This window comes from Phascolarctos cinereus, unplaced genomic scaffold (assembly GCF_003287225.1).
Source record: "Phascolarctos cinereus isolate Bilbo 61053 unplaced genomic scaffold, phaCin_HiC Scaffold_4;HRSCAF=312, whole genome shotgun sequence".
NCBI lineage: Eukaryota > Metazoa > Chordata > Mammalia > Diprotodontia > Phascolarctidae > Phascolarctos > Phascolarctos cinereus.
The window spans coordinates 255,649,216-255,662,683 of NW_027555847.1; the positions used below are offsets into that span (position 1 = coordinate 255,649,216).

General features: G+C 36.3%; 1 protein-coding gene across 11 annotated transcripts in view; it reads right to left on the bottom strand.

The window, feature by feature from the left end:
* The window catches only part of SLC35D2 (solute carrier family 35 member D2), a 54,813-nt gene that overhangs the window by 40,714 nt on the left and 631 nt on the right, over nucleotides 1–13,468 (bottom strand). For 8 of the 11 annotated variants that reach the window (XM_078153011.1, XM_078153007.1, XM_020971690.2 and 5 more), the window contains exon 2: nucleotides 2,624–2,657. The exons of the other annotated variants lie outside the window; for them this stretch is intronic. In XM_078153011.1, the coding sequence (XP_078009137.1) occupies nucleotides 2,624–2,657 (34 nt within the window). The remainder of the gene's footprint in view (nucleotides 1–2,623; nucleotides 2,658–13,468) is intronic. 11 annotated transcript variants of the gene reach the window in all.

Consider the following 13,468-nt stretch of genomic DNA (forward strand, 5'->3'; position numbering starts at 1 on the left):
TATGATAGAGGCCATCACCAATAACAATGGATGCTTATGTAGCACTGTAAAATTTATCACATGGCCTCTTCCTTCCCTGGCTCATCCTTTTCTTGCAGAGTTGAGAGAAAGTAGAACACTGCATATAATGTCAGGTTCATTTGATATGTTGAGTAGGTTTGAGAAACTTCTCCCTCTTCCTTTTTTTATTCCGTGTGATAAGGAATTATTTTTGGTAAGGGGAAACAGGAAGACATATGGCAAGAAAAGTATGTGATGTAAAAACAAAAAAATCAATACGATGTATTTTTTAAAAATTAATACATGATTTCCTAATAATTAGCTACCTTGTAAGATAGGTGTTAGAATTAGAAGAGACTTTGGAGATAATTATAATAAAGGATATTTATGGCATTCTAAGGTTTGTAATATGCTTTGCTTTATAGAAAAATTATTTCATTTTGATGTTCACAACAACCTTGTTAAACAAATGCTACAGATGATATCCATCTTTTACATATAAGAAAACTGAGAGTAAAAGAGATGAAGAGCCTTGCTTAGGGTCATAGTTGGTAAGCATCTGAAGTGGTATGTTAAACTAGGTCTGCCTGACTCCAAAACCACCACCCTCCACATTCATTGTGTCTCAAGATAGGTTATACATTGAAAATGACGTCTTTATGAAATGAAAAGAAATATGTATGTATTCTTCTTTTTAAAGAGATCTCTTTGAATGAATAAATGAAATAAAATTATTTATTAAGTGTTATTATGTGCCATGTGTTGTAGCAATGGTATGGCTAGAAAATATGAGGTGAAATAAGGCAGCATTTTGTTCTATGGAATCAGATGCTTTTTAAAATAATGAACAAAGGAAAAGCACAGTAGGGTCCTGTATTCTCCATATCTTTCAATCAATTGTGTGAGGATAAAGATATGATCTACTGTAGAATGTCACTTGTGAAAATCTGCCTGCTCCTATTAATACCCTCATGGAGGATGCCCCAGATACATATACATATGTTGGACTGGAGTGTAAGGATTCAAAGTAAAGAGGCTAATGAGGTGATAATTGTAATAGTTCCTGGAAGAGGTGATGAGGACTTGAATCAGAGTAGGGATTATGTGAGTGGAGAGAAGGGGACATATGTGAAAGATGTTATAGAGTTTGAAAGTAAAAGATCTGGCAGCTAATTGGATATGAAGGGTGATTCTGAGTGAGGACTTGAGGACAACAGGGAGGTTGCAAACCTGAGTAAGTGGAAGGATGGTAGTGGTAATAAGGAAATTCAGAAGGATGGTGGGTTTTAGTGATGTGCTTTCTGTATTTAGCTCTACTGGTCCTTGGAACACAAACTCAGACTGTTGCCAGGGCTATATAAAGTAAAGCATAAGATATATTTTAGACACAGATGTTATTGTGAACACAATACTGGACTTGGAGTATGAAACACCTAGATCCAAATGCTGTGTCTGATACTAGTTGTGACCATGGGCAAGTCACAATTTCTCTGAGCCTCAGTTTCTTCATTTGTAAAATGAAAGCAATAATACCTAACCTACCTCAGGTTTGATGTGAAGCCCAAAAGGTATGTTAAACATGTCAAAAACTTTAAAATACTATCTAAAATCTTATCATTATTTTGCTTTGAAAGTGAATTGAAATTAAGAAAAACAAATGCTTTAGTCATTTTTATCATTCCTTTTATTATCATCTGTATTACTAACACAATTCTAGGATATAATCAGGTTTTGTCTAAGCTAGATTTTCAGGGAAAAGTAAAACCCAGTATTCAGCACAATACAATAAATTACAACTGTTTTATCTGTGTATAACCAGTTTATGGATGTTTTTGTGTCAGCTAGTACAGAAAATGAGTAGTCTACCTCAGACGTGGTTAATGTGCAATCTTGAGATTTAAATTCAGGGAAAAGTAAAAAGAGGGAACTTTATTGAGATAACAAAGTCTTATCTGAGATTCAACATAAGAAAGTTTATCTTAATATTTAATAATTTAATAATAATAAATTCTATTTTAAATATTTTCATTTAGACAATTGCATTATTATTATTCATATTAAGTTCTTCATAGAGAGACAGCATAGTATAATGCAGAGAGAGATGGCCTCAGAGTCAGGAAGACCTAGGTTCAAGTCCTTCTTCTGATGTGCATAACCCTGGACAAGTAATTAACTTCTTATTGTCTCAGGTGATTTTCTAAGAAGGTCAGTTATAAAGAAGACACTGCTCCTCATTGATAGAGGAAATTCCTCACCAGGAGCTAGCTCCCTATACTATTAAAATCACAGAGTCTACTCCAAAAAAAAAAGTTCATGGTAATATATGAATGGTAGAATTTAAGAATATTGAATAGTCTTGGTATTGAAGGCAATGTAAAAATTAGAATCCAAATTCATTCATTAGGATTTTTTTAAGAGAATGGTTGCTCTGCCTAATATTTGTTCTATGATTTTATCTCAGAATTTTAGGGCTAGAAAACACTTAAAAACCATCTATTCCTAACACTTCATTTCAAAATCCACTCTAAAATCAGATCACGTTTTCTATTATTCATAAATAAAAGCATTTAAGATTTTGTCAGAAATACTACCAATAGGTAAGAAATTGGTTTGTTTCACTTACCTGTCCAATTCCAAGAATTAAGGGTGATGGGAAACTACAAAGAGCACAGAACAATAAATACACTTAGTAGATAATAAAAAGTTGGTGAAATGACAAAATATGCATAATGAAAACATTGTGAATGTAGCTGGATACTTTTCAGTCCATGTAAATTCAAATACTAAATTTAGGGGCATTGGTTCATTTTTCTAACTAAGAAGACTAATACATTCCATCTATTAATAGTATTTACACAAGTCTCAATATATGGCCAGATAATTTGATTACTTATAAAATTATATTTTCTTTTCTCCAAATTGCTCTTGCTCATAAAAATTTCATAAAGTCACTTATTCTCAGTTTTGTAAGGGATCTCAAAGGCTAGCTAATCCAGCCCAAACAGAAACAAAAATCACTGAAAAACCACTTGTGAAAAGTATCTCTGGTGGGGTGTCCTTTCAGGTAAAGGTTAGTGTATATAACTGATGAAGTCCCATCGAAATGGAAAATTGTTATTCTATGATGTTCAACAGGCAAAAATAATAATAAATAGTAATAATAATAAAGCTAGCACTTGTATAAGGCTCTAAAGTTTGCAAGACACTTTACAAACATTATCCTATTTGATCCTCACAACCACCTTGGGAGGTAGGTGCTATTATCATTCCCATTTTACAGAAATTGAGGGAGATAGTAGTCAAATGACTTACCCAGGGTCCTACAGCTAGTTAGTATCTGAGGTCAGATTTTAACTCAGGTCTTCCTGACTCCAACTTCAGTGTTCTATCCACTGCTCTACCTAGCTGCCTCATTACTACACATGTGGTCTGACCAGGGCAGACTATTTCCAGTCATAGATGGAATACCTCTCCCAATGCAGGCTAAAACTTGATTAGCGCATTGTTTACTCATATTGAATTTTCAATTTACCAAAACTCCTAGATCTTTTTTCTAAAAAGATGAACTGCTGTCTAATCATATTCTTTCCATCTTGTACTTGCACAAAGCTGACTTTAAAAAAAAACAAGTATAAAACATCACTTTTATCCTTATTAATTTTTATTCTGTTAAATCTGGTCCAACATTCTAGCCTGTTAAAAAAAAACTTTTGTGTTCCTAATTTTGTCATCCCGTGTATTAGTTACCCCTCCCAACTTTGCATGCTCTACAAATGCAATATATTCATTCCTTTAACCAACTCATTAATACCCATAGGCAACTGTGATCTCACCAATCTGAGTATCCTCTCCAATGATCACAGTGTCTGGCACATAATAAGAGCTTAATAATTGCTTTAATATATATTCATTCAGTGATGTGGCCTTCAAAGTAGTCATGTGTGCCCAATTTGTACAGCTTTTATCCATGTCCTCCCATAAATTTGTGACACTAGGTCCACCCAACATGTTGAAAGCTCTCCTTATGCTACCTCTTCACATTTTGAGAATGCCAAGAGTATGCAAGCTGTCAGTTTACTTTCATTAATTCTCACTGGGTTTTTTTTCCTAGTTGTACCTTTCCTTTAAAATATCTCCTACATCATTCCTCCTGCACAAGTTCTTACTTGTGATATGTCGTTAATTCTTTGGAAACTGTAGCATTCCATGAATCAGACATATAACATGATCAGAGCACCATTGGAATTAAAAAGATGGACCTTTGTTTCAAAGATAAGTTTTGAATCATTCATTTCCCCCAAACAGTCTAGTCTATAATCTTCCTCTTGTTCAATTCTGAGCCTCATCTTATTGTCCATTCGCAATTTCTGTCCATGATATATCTGCTGATGGATGTATAGGTTAGGTTGCTCACTCAATTACATATGACAATCCTGAATAGTCATTTTTTATCTACTTGTTTTTATTCCTGTGTGGATAGTTAGACCAAACTCTCTTAAGTGGTGATGGATCTCATTTAAGAAGACTGGAAATGCTCCCTGGTTTGATGCTATCAGCATAATTTCATCTGCAAATACAGACATCTGGAGGATCTCACATCTGTAAAATATCCTTCTTCAACTTGGACTCTGCATTGAATTTCCTGAATAACTGTGGCAAATATCTTTTAGTGAGCATCCATCTCTCTGAATTATGCCTTGTTTACTATTAATAATCAGAGGATCAAATACTCTATCATTAGATCTTCCAGGTATTTTATATGACATGTATTCGTGGGAGACCACTTGTTGGAGAACCTTAAAAGAAGCATTTTGCACTACTTTTTATAGTTAACAAACAATAAGTACAGTGGGGATCTTATATTCTCCAAAGCTTTCATAATTGTGGAATGGTCACCATGCAAAAGTCGACATGTTCCCTTTCAATAATTTCACCTACGATGTCCTTAATTTATGTGTAGTCTATTTTCTTTTTTTTTTTGCATAGAATGGAAAATAAGCAAATGGATCAATAGTTACTGATATTCCCTCAGTTCCTTTTTTTTTTTTTTGGTAATAGGGTCTAAGGTTTCTCTCTACATCTTTGTATCCTTCTTTCTTTTATATCATAGGAATCAATCCCTCCATGCTCTCAAAATTGTGCCACCCGAAGTTGGGACCACCTATGTATATTTGGTTTAATTTAGCTTCTTTTACCATCAAGTCTTTATTCACTGCTATTTCCACTTCTGCAGGCAGCATATTGTAGCTGTGATGTTCAAGTTCAAATGCAGCAACTCTATTTGACAGTGAAAAGAATTTGTTATAAAAATCTTCGTAGAGGCTTGACACTTTGATTGATAGTCTCTTGACAAACTTTCTTTCAACTTGCTTTTCCCTTCACTGCTTCTGCTTCTTTTATGATGCAATATTATTCATAATCTTCCACTGTTCTCCATAAAATTTTACAAATGTTTTTAAATCATTGCTCCTTTTGGCGATCTCTCCAGTTAGTAAAAACAAGTGTTTTCTGGTATCTTTTGACCCCTACTTTGGCAATTGATTTATATGTGTTAAATTTCTCCATGACATTGTTATGTAAAATGGCTCAAAACCTAGGCATTTTGTTATTAATCACATTTTCATATGGACAGCATGAATTTTAAACCAAGAATTTATAGCCATCCCACTATTCTTTTTTGTTGCTTTTGCTTACCCCCTCCTGTTCATTTGTGTGGCAAGAGCTCTTGGGAGTGAATTAGATTTCAGAATTCTTATGGAATTCTAGTAGAGACCCCCTAAAATAGATTTCACGGACATGGGATCCCTATAGTAAATTAAGCAGGAATTATATGAAATTACAAACCCTAAATCAGACAGTTGTCCAGGATAGCCAACTAAGATTCGGCCCTAGACACAGATAGTTAAAACAAACAAACAAACAAAAAACACCTTAATCTTAGCATAGGAGCATTCTATCTGACTCATTTAAGGCACTTAGCTGGGCATGGTAGCCCCAGGTTTGATCTTAAAGAGTATCAACCTGCCCTTATTAATGAGAGGTTTTCTTGACATTGTGCTTTAGTAAACAGAAGTTGAGATGACCACCGGGGGTGCTGAAGAGATGAGGCTTGGAGATAATGGCAGAAAGAAGCTCCAGGACCATGCACCCAGTGGAGATACCTAGCAGCCCGGCAGCAACCAGAAGACTATACATCTAGCAGAAAGCACTGTGATGAAATCACCGAAGAACATGCCCTGTGGTCTCAGAGCTGGTGTTGTTCTGGTCACATATATTCCCTGCTTGTGCCTCCCCACCACCAACAATGCATATTCCCTATGCAAGGCCAGTATTCCTTAAGATAGTATGTGTATTTGTGGGAGAGTATGTCCCAAGTTTATGACTTGGTTTTTGTTTTTTTTTTTCGGGTTTTTTTTTTTTGCTATCTTCCTCCTTGATCACTTTTGCACTAAAGTAACTGACAAAGAAAGCATATGCTTATTTAATTTGGAAGATCTTACCAAGTTCTTCACACAACTATTCCACTTCTTTATCTTCTGCAATAAATGTTCATGCAAAAGCTGCAAATATTTTTGTTATGGTACTTTTACAAACATTGATTATGTTACAAGATGACCAATGTTCCACGTTATGTTTATTGTTGCTCTTGGACACTTGATAAGCCAGCCTTGCTAAGAAGAACCTGGGAACCACCCTTCCATTTAACGGCTTCCTTTTGTTTCCCGGTTTTGTGTATTGCAAGAATGTCAAGATTTATATGATTCAGTTCCTCCCAACAGCATGTTCATTCATTGTTCATTGAACAAGGACCTTACATTTAGTGTAGCAACACTAATTTTTAACATGTTACATAACACAGGGCCAACACAAGACCCTGGGGTACAACACCTTTCAAGATGATATAAAAGTCATAATATCTACTCTTTGGAACAATCATTCAACCAGGTCCAAATCCGTCTACCTTTACTGTCATTTATCTAATATATCCCAATCTTTTCTATAAGAACAGCATGAGAAATGTAATAGAATACTTTTACACCATAAGAATTGGTGAAAGGGAAGGTTTCAGATGAACCTAGAAAAATATTTATGAACTGATTCAAAGTGAAATGAGAACAGGAGAACAACTTATTCTATAACAATGTTGTAAAAACAAATAATTCTTAAATACTTAAAAATTCTGGTCAACACAATGATCAACCCTAATTCCAGAACCCTGATGATAAAGAATGCTATCCATCTCCTGTTGAAAGTGACAGACTTAAAATTCAAATAATATATACATTTGTAGATATGGTCATATAGGATTTTTATTTTTTCCCTGACTATGAATATCTGTTACACAGGTTTTGTATTTCTTCTTTCCCCCAAGAAGAGGGGTAGTGGGAGAGAGAAAAAAAATAAATGCTTTCAAATTGAAAAAATAAGATTTAATTTAGAAAAACAACAGCATGGAATTTTTTTCAAATGCTTTAAGATCTAGCATATAGCTAGATCTGTGTTGTCTTGATCTACCACCCGAATAACAATGTGAATAATGAAGTGAGCTCAATCTGCCTTGGCTTAATAAAGCCATTGTGATCACTTTTTTCTTACATGTTTCCTAAATTTCACCTTAATTGTATGTTCTAGAATTTTGCCTGGAATCACTGCCCTACAGTTTGCAAATTCTATTGTCTTTCTTTTCTACAAACTGGGACAATATTTGTCTTTCTTCAATTCTCTAGTAACTTTCTTGCCTTCCATGATCTTTCCAAGATGGTAGACTACAGCTCAAATTGTAAATCTTTAAAATAGTCTAACACTAGTAGTGTCCATGTATCTTTCCCTTGAAAGCACCAAATTACTAAACCAACTCTCAATATGCAATTCAAAATCATAACATATTTACAACAAAACTATTGAGTTAAAGCCATTTTTAAATATCATTCATCTGGGCCTCGTAAGATTATAAATTCAGCTAAGATATAGACCTGCATTGGTAGAAGAAGTTTACTCATTGGGGAACTCACAGAACCAGTCCCTGTCCTTTTCCCTACATAAAAAAAAATTAGGTAGGAAGGCCTGGGATCAAATCCTGACTTCCAATCTTATCACTTTACTAAAAGTGCTTTCTCCAAGGTTACTAGTGATCTCAACTGCCAAATCTGGCGCCCTTTTCTCAGTCATACTTCTTGACCTCTCTTGAAGCCTTTGACACTGTTAGCCATTTTCCCCTCCTTATTACTCTCTCTCCTCTAGGTGTTTGTGACTCTATTCTCTTTTAGTCCTTCTCCTTCCTGTGTGACTACTCCTTGGGTTCTAGCTCTACTCTCCCTCTTGATCTCCAGTTCCAAATCACAAAAATGCCTATTAAACATTTCCAGTTGGATGTCCTACAAGCATCTCAAACTTTCAACTTTATTGCATATTACTCCCCTTTTACATGTGCAGTTCAGTCAAACTGGCCTTGCTGTTCCTTACACAACATTCCATCTCCATCTCTGTGCCTTCTCACTGACTGTCCTCCATGCCTGGAAAGCACCTTCTCCTCACCTCCATCTCTTAGAACCCCTAACTTCTTTTGAGACTTAGCTCAAGCACCACTTTCTACCTGAAGCTTTTCCATCGCCATATCCACTAGTGAGTTCTCCCACAAATTATCTAGTAGCTATTTTGTTTATATCTATGTATGTACATACTGTCTCCTCCAGCTACACTGTAATCTCCTTAAAGTCAGGGACTGTTTCATTTTTATCTCTGTATCCCAAAAGCCTAGTATAATGTCTGACACATTATAGTAAGGATTTAATAAATGCTTGTTGATTTATTGTTTCTGACAAATAATGGCTGTTCTACCTTGAGAAAGTCACTTCTCTTCTCAATACCTAAAACCTAGGCAACTCTGAGTCCATAAAGCAGGTACTGATTCAAACTAGTATGAATTCCTTTCCCATATTATTCCAGAAAAATCAATGTGGATGAGGACTGAGAGAAGTCCTCTGGGTTTAGCAACAGAGGAATCACTAGCAACTTTGGCAGGAACAATTTTCAGTAGTGTGGTGGAATTAAGAGAACCTGATAATATAAACAGAACTACATCTTTTCAACTCCTTTTTTTCTATTTGAAAGCAAATGAACTAAACCTAATAAACCAGAAAAGCCACCCATAAACCTTCTACCTTAATCTATACCAAAATGCCATAAAGAAAGTACAAGGAGAAGAATGTTTTTCTTGGATTGGGTTTCCATGATCCCGGTAAATGGTAAATAGTTTAGAAAGGTCATTCTATCCTATAACAAAGTTCTGTTTAACACAATAGGAAACTAAAATCTCTCAAGCAGCTAAGATGAGGATCATATTTCTGTAAATAAGCTTTCCTTTATAATTTATTATAACCCAATTACTCCATGAAAAGAAAATGTGGTTCCAAAGAAACTTAACCCTCTCTGAAAGACAAAGCATGATTAAAGTATCTTACCCATGTTACACAACCATATGATATACCAACATATCATATATTTTGATATATTATATGGAAATTCCAATTTTATTTGTGTTAGTTTATTTTCTTGCACAGTACTAGCTCCTACAATTTCAAGGAAGGTCATACTCCTTTGACTCACAGAATTCCTTCATACTTAGATATCTAAGGTATACTCCTTATTGAAACCTATGATTCTATGTACACATGATTAGCTTTTGCCTTCAGAACATAATTAGTATTTATTAACTTTGTAATGCCTACTGCAAGAAGTATGCTGTGCATGAGAAAACACTGCCAATTTATTTGACCAAATGAATAGAGACTACAGAAGATGTTCACAAAGGAACAAGCCTTCCCTTCCTAGCCTCCACTTTGTATCATCCCTAGCTTCCTTAGAAGCACAAATCAGGTGCTACCTCCTACATGAGGCCTTTCTTGATCCCCTCCTACTTAATTCCCTATTCCTTCTGAACCTATAAATTTCATTCCAATCAGGGAAAACACAAATGAAGTACACACAGAATAATAGAGTGAGTCCCTTGAGGGCAGATACTGTTTGGTTTTTAATTTGCCCCCATAGTGTCTTCCACAGTGATTGAACAAAATTGCTAATAGCTTCTACATGGACTCATGTCATTTTGGTTACTAGTACTCTTCCCCCCATAAATCTGCTTTTTATAGTCCAGGCTTGAGTGTGAATTAGCTTATATTTTTCCTGAAGGCATATCTTAACTCTTCTATGCATGTCAGTAGAGCACTACGTGGCACATGCTATCTTTGCACTAAGAATCATGGAATCTAGAATCTAGAAGTTGAAGGGACCATAGAGACTTTACATTTTATACAACCCCTTTACTTTACAAATAAGGAAACTGAGGCCTAGAAGGCCTGAGACTTGCCTAAAGTCACAAACATAAGATCTGAGACTCTACTTGTACCCAGAGGATTCCCGGATTCAAAGCTTATACTATTCCACTACGAAACATTTCATTTTGTCCTGTTACCCTGTGAGGATGTTCCCTTAACACCCTCTAAGATTGGAAGATTTTAATCTTTGTGTGTGTGTGTGTGATAGATCCCTTTGGCAGTTTGATGAAGCCTTGGACTCCTTCTCAGAATAACATTTTTAGGGGTAGCTAAGTGGCCCAGTGGATAGAGCAGTGGCCCTGAAGCAAGGAGGACCTGAGTTCAAATCTGGCCTCAGGCCAAACACTTGACACTTACTAGCTGTGTGATCCTGGGCAAGTCACTTAACCCCAATTGTTTTTAAAAAAACTTTTTTTAAAAAAAAGAATAATGTTTTTAAATATAGGACACAAAATGCATAGCATTGCAAAGGAAACCAATTATATTGAAATAAGGATGTATATTTTTTCCTATCCAAGTTCCCAGACACCTCCAGTTGACAATTCCAGTACAGATAATTACAAGGCAGAGGCTTTCAAACTTTGCCCAATGTATATGTGATAGGAGGAAAAAAAGGTTCATAAAAATGTTGGCATTCTAAACCAAAAGGAAGACTGGTTTCCTTAATGTTGTCCCCACAAACCCAGTTTGTGGCAGAAACTCAAACTGTCCATGCCCCTCCAGGGGCTTTCTTGGAAACTATAGTTCATTGATTCTACTTGGCCTCTTCAGTAGCTGCACAAAGGAAGAAAATCATTTGGTTTAATATGCTGATGCTAGGTAACAATATAAGAATAAACCAGAAATCACAAAAGGGTAGGAAAATTGAAGAAAAATTTTCTCAAAACTTTTTGACCCTGGGATCAAGAATTGGCAACTTTGTTTGGGTCACACTATTAAAAAAAAAGACTGTCATGTGCCAATATGATTGCCTTTCTCGCGATTTCTATGAATATGTTGATAACTTGAGAAAAGTAAATTGATATTGTTTACCCTAACTTTAAGGAAAACCAAATTCTACTTTTAGGGTTCATATTTATGTGGAGGTAAGTACTTCAGCTATTATTCCCATTTTATAATCTCAGAGAGACTGGGACTGAGAAAACAGTCTCTGAGAGGTTAAGTGACTTGCCCATAGTCACATAACTAATGTGAAAGAAAGGACTTGAATCCAGATTTTCCTGACTCCAAATCTACCAACTCTATATACTACACCAACGGAATATGAATTATTACTCCACAAAAGTTACACTAGAGGGTGAAGATTCAAATTAGCACCTTTTAAATGTAAATGTAACTGCATGAATTTTCTCTATACAAATTTTTAGGAAACACCTACTACATAAAGGTACCAACTAAAAGAGATATTGATTGAATTCACTAAGTAAGCACCCACTTATTTTGCCTGGTTGGAAAATTTTTCATTTCTTTTTTTTTAATTGAAAATAGGCAGAGATTTTAGTCTGAGTAATTTTATAAAGTGCCTAGCATAATGCCAGGCATACAGAGGCACTGAACAAATAATTTAGAATGTCAAGGGTTTGCCCTCAACTATTTTCAACAATAGGGAAGGGATCCAACATCCCTTTAAGCTGAAGAATGTGAGCAAAGGTTTCTATCAGTCTCTTTTGCTCCCTGGTATTGTACTTTCTTCACCCCCCACCCCCCCACATCCATTCTAAAATCTAGCCAAAAGAACTTTTTAAACCTAGTAGGCAAGTCAGTATCCAATCACTGAGAAATGACTGGACAAATTGTGGTACATGAATGTAATTGAATATTATTGTGAGGGAAGGAAAAAAGCATTTATTAAGCACTTGCTATGTGCCAAGGCAATGTGCTAAGCAGGCCAAAACTGTGGGCGACTCACTTAACTTCTCAATTCTCTCAGGCTAATATTCAAGAAAATAAATTGCAAAAGAGGTGCTGGTCTGTACGGGTAGACGTAATTTTCTCACCAGGAAAAGGTTGCTCACAAAGTTGAAAGTTCAGATAAATTATTCTACAATCGTTTATTTAGTGCTACATCATTCCGGGTGCATTCTAGGCAATGATTAGGATCTCTCTCTCTCTGTCTCTCTCTGTCTCTCTGTCTCTCTCTCTCTCTCTCCATTCCCCCACCCCACCAAGGAAAAAATAAAGACATAAAGAATTTGTTATAACATAAGACTTGTATAAACTGATACTGAATGAAAGTTATGCTGAACCAGAAAAATATACCCAACGATTATAGCAATGCAAACGGAAACACCGAAAGGCAGCCTTTAACCTCATAGTTTTAGAGCTGGGCAGGATCTCAAAGGTCATCCATCTAGTTCAGCCACCTCATTTTATGGATGAGGAAACTGAATCAGAGAGGTTAATCACTAACTTACCCAAGGTAAGACAAGTGGTAGAGCTAAAATTTGAACTCAGGTCTTCTGACTCCAAAAGCTCACTCTCTACATTGAGCCACATTAAGCCTATTACTGAAAAGGCCAATCTCAATCGGAGATGAAATACACCTCCCTTCCTGGGATGGGAGGCTATAGTTGGGAGATGTGGGATATAGTATACAGTCAGACTAGCTGCACCGTAGCTGAGACTACTGTTAGTTTTGTTTATGTTTTCCCAAGTGGGTGTGGGACTAAGGGGAGGAGAAGGTTAAGAGGAAAGGACTGACGCGAAAACAAAAGATAATATTAAAACTTAAAAAAAAAAAAGATCTAGCTAACGGCCAGCCCATCACTTCCACGGATAGGGTGCCAGATAGACAACCTCTTGGCCAGAGGTAAGTCAATTTCTTGTGAGTGGGAAGCTGTGGAGATTCATCGAAGACTGCCTGCACCGCCGTCCCCTCCTGGCACACCTGCCAGCTTCCCTCGTGGTTACCATGACAACCCCAGAGGAAGGGCGTAGGGAGTACGAAGGTCGGAAGTTTAGTCTAAGGTTCTGAAGCGTCCCAAACAGATATGGGAAGTAGGATGGGGAAGCCTAGTAAGTAAGCCAGCGGGAAAGCAGACTGCCGATCCCGATCCCTCGGGTGCCCCTGAAACCCCGCGCCCGTGGACACGGCTCACGCCCGCACGCTGCCACCGCCTCCAGCCTCACCTTAC